Here is a 16159-nt window from a genome sequence, read left to right on the forward strand (position 1 = left end):
CATTTCGATATTTATAACATTATTCAAGGGCAATACAAAATTATCAACTTAAAAATTAGCCTACTATATTTGATCAAACATTTAATTAACTCACCTCTAATGCCTTGGCAGGGCCAGACCAAATTATTTCTCGAGACGTTCCCCAACCCTGATCTAACCCAACACAACTGCTCTGACTCAAGGCTGGTTGCTATGTGCTTTCTTCCAACCATGGGTTTGATATGACTTTCATAGCTAAAGGTCAAAGCCTATTCTTTCCAGTAAAAGAGAGAACTCTGTGTGGATGAAGATGACTGAAAACAAGTGGAAGGAAAAGAATACAACACAACTGGAAAGAATTATGCTGTGGCTTACTATGTTGGAATGCAGATTTTGTTTGGAAAAATGGAAATTTTCCAGCTTTCTGCACTTGAACCCAAACCCCCTACAGTGTTAGGTTATCAGGAACTTACTAGTAAACTGTTACAAGAAATACAATGGGCATTAAAGAAAGCCTGTACCACTTATCAGAGAGAAAGCACTGCAGGCTGCCAATTTCTTAAAAGGGGTGTGGCTTTAGAGTCACAAAATTAAAATTCACAAAACGTTTGCTTGAGACTTAGGACAAGAACACTACTATCAGGTCCAATATACCATTCTTTTTTGGATCAAAACCAAATTGTACCACCATCTGTGCCCACCATGCCAAGGGAACCACAGCCTTATGACTCCAACTGGATTAGTGGGAACATTAGATAGACAGCAGGGGCACAGGTCCTTTAGTAAAGACACAGAGTGAATAAATAGGATGCCTCAACAATTAGAGTTGGATGCTAGAATACTTAAAGTCTGAGCTGAGGTTAGATGCTGTCTAGAAAAGGCTAAAGAAACAAAAGAAGCTTATAAAACCTGTGGGTCTATAATTTCTCGTGTCTTCAGAGTTTCATTGGAGAATATGTACTGTGGTGAATCAACCTCTGACTAGGTACCATGTGCAAACCTATAAACACTAATCCAGAGACTCGTTATGATGGCTCTCATGCTACTTCTGGCCCCAAGGTCAGAGCATCTCAGAGAAGCATTTAGATGGCAGCCCTGCACTTTATACTGATCCACTTAACAGGTCTTCTGGCCATTGCTCACGACCTCCTCCCAGAGTTGGGAAAGAGCATTTGCAAAGGATAGTTTGCGATGTTTTAGATACAAGTCTGAAGGTCCTGAGAAATAGCAGCACCCCCAAGACCCTTTTTCATATACACAATCCAATGATTTCTAGTAAATTCACTGAGTTGAGCAACTATCACTGTTACCTTACAGTTGGAGTGTGGGTAGCTGACGGCAGGGTGAGCACAGCCCTGGTTGGCCACTTTGGGCAGGCTGCACGGGGCCTACGCAGAGGATGCAGGTGTGTCGGGAAGCAGGGGTTCCCTGCAGATTCCAACAGCTTCCCCGGAGTACTGTATCTAGCCTCAGGAGGTGGGCCAAGGACTGCAGCATCTCTAGACTTCCTGCAGTCACCTCTTCCTCACTGACCCTGATACTGTACAGTCAGGGAGCACCAGGGAGTCTCCCCCATTGGCCAAGATAGTGCAGGGGGAGGTTCTTACACTGAGAACCTGTCTCCAAAACAAAGACTGGAGACATGCTTCCACAACGTGCTGTATTCTTTCTAGCCAAAAGCTAGAAAGATGAATGGTTAGGGCTCAGGTATGCCAACAGCTAGAAAGATGAATGGATAGGGACCAAGAATGCCAAAAGTTAGAAAGATGAATGGACAGGGTCAGAGCAGCCAAAGCTAGCAAGATAATAGGATATATATATATATATATATATATATATATATATATATATATATATATATAAAGTCCTCCCTTCCCTCTCCCTATAAAAATTGTGGGCTTGAGCAGGAAGGGGGAATAGTCTTTGAGACAAGAGTCCACCATTATCCCAGGTCGTAGCACCTGAATAAACCTCTTTTCTTTTGCACCAGAACCTGTATCATGAGTTTGGCTTTCATTGGGGCAGGCATCCGAATCTGCATTTCAGTTACATCATCACAATCTAATTTTAGAACATTGTCATCTCCCCAGTAAGATCCCTCATGTTTGTTTACAGTTAATCTTTGTTCCTATCACTAGCCCTAGAGTAAGTGAAGGCTATGAGAGTGCCCCTCCCTTCCCTCAACTCCCACATCCTCAGTTTATCTGCCATCATATATTGCAGAGTGGTTACCTGCACGTTTTCTAGTAAGAGACAATGCCTGTGACATTAGCTATCTTGTGGAGTTTGGACACAAATGCACGCACGCGCGCGCACACACACCCCACCACCACCACCACTACCAACAACAACCACATTCCCCATCCAGCCAATCAGGGAGAAGTCCCACACTGCTGCACAATGCTTCCAACTCAGCTATTAAAGGTATGGCCAGTTTTCAAAGGCTGAAAGAAAATTGAGTATTATCCTTCACAATAGATATTATTCTTAGAAATCAGTATCACTCAGACCTTAAAACTGAGGATCCAGCCTGTGCTTCCTGAAGACAATACTAATGAATTCAGGGGTGAAATATCATAAGAGGATCGAGGAACTGAAGGAAATAACCATTATCAAATAGCTTCCGGAAGTATACCACTCACTCAATATTTTCTTCCTATCAAAGTTTAAGCGTAGTTCTAGAAAACAGTGGGGAGAGAATCAGAGAAGCATTTTTAAGTTTGCTCCTCTGAGGCATGTCTAAGAAATCAGAGTACACTTTCTGTTTCTTTGCCAGAATGTTGTGTGCAGGTGTTTTCTGGGAGGAGGAAACAAATTTGCAGGCAAATTTGCTCTGTGGAGGTTGGAGGGTGTGATAATTGCTCCGGCCCCAGGACTCTGTCATCTCTGCACTGAGAAAGTTAGCCTTGGCTATTGCACGTCCATCTTGAAATACCAGGCTGACAATGAGTCCAATTATGCAGCAAACATCTCTGAAATACATTTTAATGTAACTAATACCCATGCCTAATTTATTGTTTAACACTTTTAAATTTTCATTAAAAACATCAGATAAAAGGATTCATGCAAACAAATAGAAAAACAATACTTTCTTTTATAATTTTTCAGATATGCAATATATTAATGAACGGCTTTCACAAGAATGGGGTTCTTCCACTTAAGAGTTGGATAAAAAAATTCCATACTAATTTAGCCCAGCAGCTAAAAATTTTGTTTCATATGAACATCACATTTTCCCATTTTTCTTTCCTGATTTTACCCACAGCATGATAGAGAATGCATTCTGATAAAAATGTACAAAATATTGGCTAGGCCTGCACCAAAGGAAAAGGCAAAATAAAATACAAATTGTAAATCACTAGAGAGTAATTTTAAGCATAAAAAGCAGACTTTTTAAATACATGCAGTGCCACAGTCCCTTCCCCCAACCCTTGCAACAGAGCTCACATATTTTTATACTTTCTATTTATGAAAAGCAGAAAAAATACTAACAGAACTTAAATCCAGATAGGGAAACACAGAGGGACTATTTAACATACTTTTAACTTTCTATTTTCACAGCCACTCAAATTAGACAAAGGACTGTGACAAAAATGATTGTAAAATAATGGTGGAAAAAGTGATAATATTACAAAACATAGATTTCTGACTACAAAGGATAAAAAATAAATTACATTGACGTGATTTCCATTTTGGCTTCAAAGAACGAAAGCCTCAAAAGTGAATGTCTAGAATCAATTTACCCGATTCGCACATTACCTTAACCGAATTTCAAGAATGATCTAATGCCCATATTTGAATTAACAGGCAGAAAATTAAAATTGGATTGGTACCTGATACTTCACTGCACAGAGAAAAACGCCCCAATCTGTTTGCCTTACTACATGGGTAAAACAATGTTAAGGCATTAAACACAAGGGACTATAATCCAGTTATAAAAGCTACTTATGCATCAGTCTGGGGATAATTAACCCACAGAAGGTAATTCTGTGCTACTTGAAACACACCAAGTCAAAGAACACCCAAAGAGAAGATAAACATAGCAGAGGGAAGGCATCATCATGAATGCATGAACTGTAGCACAGATCAAGAGCAGTCACACAGCTGAGAGGACCAACATCAGGCCATGAGTATGCTCCCCCACATCACAAGCAGCAGAAACAAAGACAGGAGACTGTTTCCATAACACACTGTCTTCTTGAGGAAAGCGGGCTTTACAGTGTCGTGAAAATCAGGTGACACCTTCCAAAGAGTCTTTCACTATAAACGGCATCGATATATTAACACTAGATCTTCATTCGACAATTACTTTAGAAAGTACTCTTCAGAAAACAGGTCATTTAATTGTGTTTAACATTAAAATAAAAGGAGCTGATTCCATAATAGGGTCAACTTCCCTCTAAATAACTACCACAGAAACAATTATTTCCACACTCAAACAAGTAAGCAATAACTCAAAAGCTTCTCAACTATTTATTGGGAAGCAGCTGAATTCCAACATGTATTGTAACTCATCAAATTCTTCATCAAGAATATCAATGTGACCAATCTCTGTCCTGATAGGCAGGACTTTTCAATTGCTCTCTAAATAGTCAAACAAACCTCTTCTCCTACTATCAGGTATTGGTGATTAGTTCGAGGTCTACAAATCACATGACTATGACCTTCCCATTGTCACAATCCTGAATGCAGGTATGCCTATTCTGAAAGTTCTTGAACAACTTTCAACTTCAGCATAAGGATTTTACAATCAGAACATTTTCTATACTGAAAAATGATATATATAGTATCATAAAGGCTTCTCCAAAGTCAGCCTACTATATTTTCACAAAATAACAGCATTTGCCTTAGAATTGAGACACTTAAATTCCATTGCAACAACTTTAAGGGACAATGACAGCAGCACAACAAAAAAGAAACTTGGGAAAACCTTTGCCTTCTCATTTTTAAGACTTTCATATGTTCCCACTTGGTAGAACAGAACTCAGACTCACACATTTTATTTGCCTTCCAAAAATAGCCAGCACTGTGAAGAGAGGGCAACAGATAATGAAGACCAGATGCCTACCTTCACTGGTAGCCACATTCTTCTGGGCTTGGGTTGGTGTGTGATCTGTACTTGAACTCACGTCGGATGAGATGCTTGAGCTGCCTTTGCCTAGAGAAAACAGAAATGAGCCGCTTTTGAGTTTTGTAATTTCAGAACTCGACCGTGCCGTTCACTCTGTCCCATACCAAGCCACATCGCTTGTTTCCAAGAAAGGGCCAATAATACCAAGAAAGGCGTTTATTAGGTTTCTTGCCTTATGCATTAAATATCTTTTGGGAAATGCCTGACCCATGTCAGAGTAGAACTAATGTCTTATTATAATCTTGCTTGACTATAAACTCAGACAAGATTATAAAACATAGTCAAATATGATAACGTAATATAATTTTGGCCTACATGTGACTAAGAAAGTACATGTGTGAAACACATCCACAGTATTGATTTTTTTATTTGCAGCTATAAACTACATTTTCCAATAAAGGACAAATGCAAATCTAAGAATGAGGCATTATCTGAGGAGCAAGAGCCTACTTGCTCCAAAAAGCTCTATCACCTTAAAAAAAAATTCCCTCTTTTAATAAGTTCTTCTTTTAAAAAAAGAAGAAAAGACTGTGTCATTTTTCTAATGCAGTCAATCTTAACCAGAGGTGCTTCCCCATGCAATGGGACATCTGGCAATGTCTGGGATCATTTTTAGTTGTCACAACCGGGGAGGGTATGCTCCTAGCACTTGTGGGTAAGGAGCCAGAGATGCTGCCTAAACGTCTTACCATGCACAGAACAGTCCCCTCACAACAAAGAATTATCCAGCCCAAAACATCAATCGTGCTGAAGTGGAGAACCCCTGATCCAAATATTCTTACCTCAGCTTATAGCTCAGTTTGTACTCTTCTGACTTTTAATATGAGCATATATAAAATTATTACCAAATATTCTCTAAAATCACATGAAAGTCTACAAATACGAACCATACTCCCTGCCTAGTGATGGAAGTGCCAATGACCACGGTGAGCGGAATTCCAAGATGATGCCCATGGTACCTGCTACAGACTAAATGTTTGTGTCTCTCCAAATTTCATATTTTAAAACCTAATCACTAACGTGATGGTATTAGGAGGTGATCAGCCTTTGGGAGGTGATTAAGTCATGGGTATGGCATCCTCATGAATGGAATTTGTAGAAGAGACCCCAAAGAGCTCCCTGCCCATGTGAGGAAACAGGGAAAGATGGCAGTCTATGAACCAGGAAGCGGGCTCTCACCAGTCACCTTGATCTCAAACTTTTCAGCCTCCAGAAACGTGAGACTCAAATTTCTATTGTCATAAACCACTATAGATAGTTCATATGGTATTTTGTTGTAACGGCCAGAACGGCTGAAGTCAGTACCCCTGCCCTTGGTAATCTGTTCCCCTTGAGTATGGGCAGAACCTGCAACCTGCCACTAAGCCATGGAATATGATGATGGTAAGAGGATTAGAATTGAGACACTTAAATTCCACTGCAGATTGGAACTTGCAGATGCCATTAAATTCCCTAATGAGTTGAATTTAGTCAAAAGGGAATTATTCTGGGTAGGCCTGACCGGAACAGATAAGCCCTTTACAGGAGTCTGAAGGAGAGACATCCCACTGGTCTTGAAGAAGCAAGTCGTCGTTGAGTCCTACAGCTGCAAAGTAATGAATTCTGCCAACACCCACGTGTGCACGGAAGAGGATTTGAGCCCCCAATGAAAGCCTAGCCTGGCCAGCATCTTGACTGCAGCTTTGTAAGACCCTGACCAAAAGTCCAGCTTTCTGACCCAAGGAAAATGAGATAATGAATGTATCTCATGTTAAGCTGCTGCTAAATTGATGGTGAGCTGTCATGTGGCAATGGAAAACTAATATAATGACCAGCCAGTTATATCACAATGAACTCTTTTCACTACGCAAGTTATGATTAAAACTCTTACAAGCAGCTGAGAAACACTGGCTTCCAAGAGTCTTCCCTACACAGTGGTATACACCCCAGTTAGGTGGCATAAGCTTACAGGCTAAAAACAGAGCTGAAAAGCACAAGTGGGCAATTTAAAGAGCTTCAGGGATTTGTTTGCTAATGCTGAGAGTAATGGAACAATCCAAGTTCATGGCTGATATCACTTGGGAAGCTCAATGTGATTGATGACTCTGTTATAACAAGTCTGTTATTCCTATCATCCCTGCCCATTCCACACCCTCCTCCCTCAGAGTGAGCCACAGGGCATTAACGATCCATTAGTTTATGTCTAGCCTGCCTTTGCAGTCGCCACTCATCTGCCATGGTTCATCTTTGGAAGGGACTGACATGTTGGGCTCAATACCTAGTTAGAAATATGTCAAACTGACCTCTGACCTCAGTCTGATGCCCCCTTGCTTTTTGACCTTGGACATTCGCTTCCCCTCCATGAGGCTCAGTGTCCACATCTGGTGGGGGAGATGGCTGGACCAAGTGATTTCTAGCAGTTCAAATAGTTTATGATCCTATGAGTCCATTACAGAACTCTTCAAACCTGCAAACATTCCTTTTCAGTAAAAGAGCATTATTGGGTACCACGGATACACAGACTTAAATTATTTTTAGTATATTGTTACTTAGCGATGCACGAATGGAAAACTAAACTCCATATGTGTTTGCTCTGAATCAACAAAAAGACAAAAACAAAGTAACCAATTAAACACAAAAACAATAAAGCCCATAAAATTCCAATTAACACCATTAATTTAATGTGGCAGATGATGTTATTTTGCCGACATTAAATTGCCTTTCAAAACATAAATGTTGTACCGCTGCTAAAGCCAATGTTCTCTTGCTTCTGGCGTATCCTTGCTACCTCGGGCCGCGTGAGGACTCAGCCTCTCCGCTAGAACTCGGAGAGTCCTTCCTGCTGCAGCACGATGCCACCTCAGTTGACCTTCACTTGGTCTGACCCTGTCGCTCATGTTTCATTGTCTGCTCTTCTTTCACTCCTTATTGGCCCATAACCACAGAAGCAGGACTCCTTCCTTAAAAGACAGGCACCAACTTGGACAACAAAACCATATGGCAGGAGTCTGTGATAAAGGGGAACCAGTACACAGTTATTGATGATTTTTAAGATTATCATCAAAGGAAAGTACAAAATAAAACAACAAATTTCAGAGGAAATTCTCAGACAGGTCTGAAAACGTGTATGCAGACCCCTCAGAGGACCACAATCTCCAGTTTAAGAAATGCTGGTGACTGAAGACAGGGAAGAAGATTAGGGAAACAAATAATATTACCAGTGATATGTATAATAATAGCTAACATAGAGTGTGCACCTAACATAGAGTGTGCACGCTGTGCTGTGGACTCCAGTAAATACCTTAGGTATGCTCTACGACTGTGTTTTCCAATCATATTTTATTATTGCCCTCTCCCCAAGGACACTTTTAGACTTTTTCTGCAGTTACTCCCACAAATAAAACTGTAATACCACAGATATAGTGTGTATATATTATGTGCTGTGTGTATATCTCTGCTTTTACATAAAATGCTTAAGAGTTTTCGCCCCCAATTTGTGTCCCTTTGAGAGTAATATTGACCCATTGAGAATGTATGCCCATCAATAAGTACAATTTTAAATGCTTGGCTATTTAATGATATAAGTAATTATGGAAAGCAAGATAGTAGAGATATAAATACAGTCTATTCTTGTTATTCAGGGTAGTAATATTCTATAAAGTCACTGCCAAACACTGACAAAGCTGAATCTTTGCTCTGAGGGGAAACACAGGGCTAGGAATCTGCGACCCTCTGGTCACTTTTCATCACCCCCAACCTTGTTTTGGGTGTATTTCTGTTTGAAGACATCTTATTCAATATATTTTGTTGATTCTTTAACATTCAACTCAAGGCAGCCGCACTGTAGCTCATGTCTGAATGAAGCTTATTTAACATGTGTAAGGCACATCCCAGCCTTCCTGCTCTTAGGAACCACAGGCGGCTCTTTAGCACGATGCATGGGGGCCATTTTAAGTAGCAAAATCATCAATAAACAGCACAAAAATGAAAAAAAAATGTGGCACTAAATAGACAGAAGAAAGGACACTAATTTACAGCATGAGAGCTGAAACCTGGAGGCAGCATGCTGCTTGTTTAACCTCAGCTCGGAATGTGCACATTGGACAACTCAAAATTTTCACCACTGCACATGAATGACTATTGATTTGGGGGTTACAAATAAATTTTAATGATTATGAAAATTCACAAATACAGAATCCACAGATAGCAAGGACTGACTATAGATGATCTTGTATTAAATATGGCTTCACAGTTTATCACCCGCTTTCAGGCAGACTGCAGTGGGTAGTGTAGGAGAGCAAGCATGTCAAGCTCAAAGGCTAGCATGGGCCAAATAAACAAGGTTTAAGTTTATGTGGGCTGCAAAGAAACACACAAAAGCTTCAATTTTCATAGAAACATAGGTGTATTTCGATAGAGACATGCTGAATACAAAGGGCTGAAATAAATGAGTAATCGTTAATAGTATTTGTTGTGGGTCGCGTGCGGCCCATGGGCCTCAAGTTTGACATGCTTGATAGAGTGATGAGGCCGGGTTTACATCTAAATCTGCCACTTTGTAATGTTGGGAAAATTATTAAACCCTTCTAGGCTTTATTTTTCTTAGCTATAACCAGGATAGGGAAAATCAATTCTTGTGTCATAGGACTGTTTTGAGCATTAAATAAAATAATCCAGATATAGCACCTAGGATAGTGCACTTAGGGAATCCTCAATAAATCTTAGTATAATGGGGCTCATATTTCAGATACTATTAACACGTTCTGTTCTTCAGCCTTGTTTCTGGAAACATAACCAACACTCCGGGGAGTTCAAGTGGACAAGAAAAAGGTGCATATATGGTGTATGTGGGGGGGGGGAGGGGTGCTTACAGATTAAATGTTACAGGAGGAACTCAGAGGAAAAGAACAGGGTGATATTTGGCTTTCAATAGCCAAAACCAGAAATCTGCAGTATGAAAATGTCCTGTAAGACTAGCTATTGCATTAGGAAGGGACTGCCTACATTTCTCAACTTCAATAGTGTTTGATTAAATAACTGGCCAAGTTGACACATGAAAATGTCCCTCACACTGTCAGACTCACATGCGTTTCAGTTCCACATTTACCACTTTTAAACAAGGTGGTCAGGAGAAAACCTATCAAACTCTCTAAGCTTCATTGCTTTTATCTATAAAACAGGAATAAAAACAAACACCTACCTATTTCCTCTACTAAAATGGGGAACCCACTTTTCAGGTTTGTTGGAGGTTATTATAGGTAAAAAATAATTTATGGCTTGGAAAGCATTCAATTATGTGCAATGCCAGCATCACCCCACCCTGCAATTGTTTAATATTGACCCATTTATCACAGTTCGATTTGTACCAGGAGGCAGAAATGAAATTTAAAACACTAATTGCTGCTTTATTATTGTATGCACATAGTATTCTATGTGCATATAAATTAAATTATACAAACCTTATATATCCAGCAGAAATCCCTCAGATATAAGCAAGGCTGACAGTTTTCTCTCGATCTAACTGTTATACCTACAGGAAAGTTTGTTTATTGGCCATTCGGGGTTATTAGCCTATCAGAAATGTGCCTGTTGAATGTGTAAAGTAAAATTTTGCACTTTATCAATTTCCTCCCTAGTAGAAACTAAAAGGCCCAAATGAGGGCGATTGAAAAATTAGGTATCAAATACAAATAAATATCAAAGTGAAGAATAACTAACACACCGAGATGGCAAATGTTATCTGTAACAAGTTAACAAAGGCATATGATTCTGAATCACAGTATGAGAAATTAGTGGTGGATCAATCACTTAGGTCACTGGAGACATATGACTAACCCAGGAATGCCAGCAGAATAATGTGCTCGTCTTCTATTCCAATCCCACATCCTTTGGGGTTTCTGTTAGAGTGAGCCACATTTTCCCAATGTTTGAAGAGAAAGAGAATGTTTGTTAAATGGGGATCCTATTAGAGAGGGATTTTAAGTCTCTTTTAATTAAAAAAATTCCCATATGTCAAATAAGTTTCTTCTCTTCTCTCATTTCCAGTGCCCAGGCTGATTCTGCAAATGCAGATACTTAAAATAAGACAGGCAGACATTCCATTGTGATTTACTATAGAGTAGAATAGAAAATATCAGTCAATACCTGACCAAAAAAATGAATCAATGGGTCTTATGATTTCTAACATTCCTAAGAGTCCAAGAAACCACTTGCAAAATTGATTCCTATATCAATTCCAGATTATATGCACTGAATTCATTCCTGTGGATTTCAGCTGCAGACTTCTCATATGAAATCCACAAACAGGCATGTGAACCCATGTGGAGGGTTTAGCCACTTATTTCCTCTTTCACTCCATTACCTTGTTTTCAAGCTGCTGTTGGAGCACCAAGAGAGCCTGATTTAACATTAAGTTTCCACACCAATGGAAAGAGAATTATTTTCAAGATCTCAGAATTAGATTAAGGGAATGGCAGGTCATATCTGTTTGTTGAATCCACTGTTACTTTCCTGATTGTTATCTTATGAGCTACTTTCTTACCTTCTCTGATCCAGAGTTCAAATGTCTATACATACAGAAGAATAATATTTTTATCGCAAAGGATGATTTGACTTAGTCTCTGACCCAGATGCATATTAGTTTTTAGGAAAAATATTCAACACATATTGTGAAAGCACATTAGCTCTTTTAGGACAACAGGGAGAGCTTTAATAGATGAATCCCCAGAGTCAGACCTTGCAATGGAGTGAAACAAAGAGAAATCGAACCTTGAGCCCTCTGCCTTGTTTTATTGAGAGCAAAAAATCAAAGATGGTGTCCTATGCTTTTGCTTCTATTCTTAGTTCTCTCCTGGTGATGATTGGTGTATGGGCTAAGGATGACAAGAGTAAGAAAGGAAGTGAAAAAAAAACCTGTTAGAATTCTGTTTTTTGGTTGTTGTTTTTTTCCTTCCGATAAATTTAATGTCCTAACTGGAACTTCTACTCCAGTTTCCCAAAGCACCTACCAAGTGACTTCGGGGTCACTGGGCAGGTTACACGCTTCTGGAATTGGGGGAGTCAGGGTGGCTCTAGGGAACAAGGTACTCCCTTCCCCTAAGAGGCTGCCGTTCTAATGGGCGTATGTGCAGCCTGAGAAAAGCCAAGAACACTTTTCATTGCCGCATTGCTGAGGGATGCAGTCCCTACTCAAGTAGAAGGCCTGATACAGAGCGCTGGCTTTTTTCGTTATTTTGAAAATATACATAACAAAGTTTGCCATTTGAACTATTTTTTAAGTATTTAATTCAGTGGCATTATTTACATTCATAATGTTGTGCAACCATCACTATTATTTCCAAAAGTACTTGACACAGAAATTCTGTACCTATGAAGTGATTAACACCCCAATCCTCCCTCCCCAGCCCCTGGTAACCTCTAATCTCCTCTCTGTTTTTATAAATTAGTTTATTCTAGACATTTCCACGAGTGAAATCATACGATAGTTGTTCTTTTGCATCTGGCTTTTTTCAGTTACCCTAATGTTTTAGGGTTCACCCAGGGTTTAGCACATATCAGTGCTTCATTCCTATTTATGGCTGCATAATATTCCCTTGTGTGTATATACTACACTTTGTTTATTCATTCACCTACTGATGGGCACTTGGGGTGTTTCCACCTGTTTGCTATTGTGAATAATGCTGCAATGACAGGGTGGTGGCTTTGACCACTGGCGGCTCTCAACTTTGAAACTTCTAGTGCTTGTTGTTTCCAGCAGAAATCAGATCCTGAGGGCTGCGGCTGGAGCAGATGAACAAAGCACACAGAGTTCTTCCAGGAGGGAAAATGGGACAAGCCCACTGCTGGCTCAGCAATTCCTTGAGAGCCATTTACCACCCCGCGGCATCCCTGGGGTGGGCAGAGTGCTAGGGGTTAAAGGAATGGAATGCAGGGGAACCCTCTCTCCCAGTATTGTATTACCTCCAGGCAGGGCTGTGTGGCTGGTACTGCGAACGCCAACCAGCACACATTGCACATGTTCACAGAGCAGATGCAGGGCTTTAGGTTCCGAACACACACCTGCTGCAAAGCTCTGCTCTGCAGAAGCCTGAGGGGCCTTGACTGGAACAGCACAGCCAGGGGACTTGGGGCTTCCCTTCCTTTCCGATATGCGGACTGTTCATGTTCTCTCTAGCACACGTAAGAGCTTCAGCCTCAAGTCAGACAGAGCAGCAGGGGACATCCCATTCCCAAACCACACAAGCAAAACCGTGATGTAAAATGCAAGTCCACGGCTGAAACGCACACAACCCTGAAGGCTATCTAATCATTTCAGTAGCAATAGCCTAGAAGCCAAAGGGTAAAAAGAGAAATAATTAAATAGAAACAACTTGAGTTGATCAGTAATCATTCCACATTCTACTATCACTCCTTTTTTCTTGGTAAAGAAAGAAGGTATACTTCTTTCTTTCTACGACAATAATCTCAATTACAACCAGTCTTTTCTGCATTACTCCTAGAGGCTGTGATTACTAAAAAGAAAGAAAAGAAAAGAAGAAAAGAAAAGAAAAGAAAAGAAAAGAAAAGAAAAGAAAAGAAAAGAAAAGAAAAGAAAGAAAAGAAAACAAAGAAAAGAAAAGAAAAGAAAAGAAAAGAAAAGCGAAGGCCATGATGTCCACACAGCCCTCTTACATCCACAGAAGGTAGCAGGTGGCTGCAAGTCTGTGGAAAGCACAACGTGCTGCCTTGGAGGGCAGGGACCTGACCTTGGACTACTTGGGCTGGCATCTTGACTTTGCCACTAAACTAGCTGGTTGAGCTTGAGGGTTACCTTACTTTTTGAGTACCTCAGTTTCTCCATCTGCTAATGGGTACTATTAAATATAATAATAGAATAACTATGAGAATAAAAGGAGGTTAATAAGTCAATTGCTTATAATGTTATCTACATGTAATGGATACTTAATAGGTGTTAGCTATTATTAATCATCCTCCCTATTAATATTAATAATTAATAATTCAGTTAACTCAACAACTACATGCTAATAAACCCATTGTATGCAAAGGATTATGATTAGTAGGAAAAAAACAACATTATCCACACTGGGTTGGGGAGATAAACCACAGACACATAGACAGAAGTATGGCAAGATTTTTAAATAGGATCATTAGGTGATATCCCCAAATACTATTTGGTTCCCACAATTCCATTGATGTTTAGTGTGACTGCTTTATTTTTCATATAATGATGTGAAAAATATCTAGGTTGATTGTAAATAACCATGCCTGTCTTCTCCCCCTGGATCCTCAACTCTATGAGGATGGGTCTGCACCTGCTTTGTTCTACATCCCAAAGCAAGCACTCTCCTTGGCATATGCACTAAGAACATAAGTATGAGGGTCTGATTGAGTAAATAAACTGGACATTTCTTCCTAATGAAATATCCTTGCTCCCATAATGTTTCTAATAAACACTATTCCTTCCTTACAGGTACCACTCCAATCTTTGTTTACCCCAAATGAGTCTTTATACAACGACGATGTGTTCAGCATGCAAAACAGAACTAAGAAAATTCATATATTCCCAGTGGTGACATGCAATATATACTCTGTTTTAGCTTCCGAGGGCTGCTGTGACAAATGACCACTAACTGGATGGCTTAAAATAGGAGAAGTTTATTATCTTACAGTCTTGGAAGCTGGAAGTCTGAAATCAAGGTGTCCACAGGGCCGTGCCTCCCCTGCTGGCTCTAGAACAGTGGTTCTCAACCTTCTGGCCCTTTAAATACAGTTCCTCATGTTGTGACCCAACCATAAAATTATTTTCGTTGCTACTTCATAACTGTAATGTTGCTACTGTTATGAATCGTATGTAAATATCTGATATGCAGGATGGCCTTAGGCGACCCCTGTGAAAGGGTCGTTCGACCGCCAAAGGGGTCGCGACCCACAGGTTGAGAACCGCTGCTCTAGAAGAATCTTCACCAGGCCCCTCTCCTAGCTCCTGGTGGTTGGCATCAATCCTTGGCATTCCTTGGTTTATGGCAGCGTAACTCCAATCTCTGCCTCAGTCATCACATGGCCAATCTTCCCTCTGTGTGTCTCTGTTTTCTTTTTACAAGAATACCAGCCATATTGAGTTAGGGACCCCCCTACTCCACTGTGCCTTCATCTACATAATTACATCTGTTATAATCCCTCTATTTCCAAATAAGATCACATTCTAATGTTCCAGGAAGGACATGAGTTGAAGGGGGTGAATGTGGGGTCATATTTAACTCAGCAGATACTTCAACACCATTTTCTGCAAAATTAAGCAGAAAATTCCACCCTGATGCTATCATATGAACATTTACTCAAGTCGCCGTGCATGGCAGTGTTATTATGGGTGGAAAAGAAGGATTAGCAGCAATAAGTTCTAAAAGGCTCTCCCCACTTGTGTAAAAGCAAGCACTTGGCACACCATCATAGGTCGTTTCACATTGAAAAGTCCAGGCAATATTTCACTAAAGGTAGCAAGGCAGAGGCTGTTCCCCAGCCTAACACCCACCTATGGACCTTCAGGAAGTTCCACAAGAGTTAACACAGATGTCAGCTGACACAAAGACAGGTGCTGCTGCTGCTGACAAATGGTGCTTCACAGCTGGGTCTTTGAGCAGAGTAATGAGAGGATCAGACCATAGACAGGCTAAAAAGTACTGTAAGTCATCCAAAAGACAGTCTGATGCTAATAACATCACTATAATTTGTACCAGTCATTTTCCTCAAAAATTCTGAAGGGCTGATGTGGCCCCCAAATCAGGAGAAGACCATTCTTTGCTTAAATCAGATGCACAAGGAAAGGCAAGAAGAGATCTTTTTGAAGGGCAGTGCTGTTTCAGCATGATATGGGGCAACTTCAAAGCCATGTGTTCATTTTCTGGCATCAAGAGCCTCTGGTGTCTGTACACTCATTACCGCCTCTTCTAATTCAGTCATTCATTCATTCCAAGTCCCATATGCCAGACATAGATAGCGTGTTAAACACAATGCCATGATCAAGCCATCTTGGCAGTAGAGGTTACTTTACTGCAGGGTCTTAAAGGCAGGGAA

At 40.2% G+C, this 16159-nt stretch overlaps 1 protein-coding gene across 2 annotated transcripts in view; it reads right to left on the reverse strand.

Annotated features, from left to right (window-relative positions):
* FBXL7 (F-box and leucine rich repeat protein 7) overlaps positions 1–16159 on the reverse strand; it is a 318017-nt gene that overhangs the window by 218404 nt on the left and 83454 nt on the right. For both annotated transcript variants that reach the window (XM_006081497.3, XM_006081498.3), the window contains exon 2: positions 5048–5137. In XM_006081497.3, coding sequence (XP_006081559.1) covers positions 5048–5137 — 90 coding nt within the window. The remainder of the gene's footprint in view (positions 1–5047; positions 5138–16159) is intronic.

Source organism: Myotis lucifugus, unplaced genomic scaffold, assembly GCF_000147115.1.
Source record: "Myotis lucifugus unplaced genomic scaffold, Myoluc2.0 scaffold_0, whole genome shotgun sequence".
NCBI lineage: Eukaryota > Metazoa > Chordata > Mammalia > Chiroptera > Vespertilionidae > Myotis > Myotis lucifugus.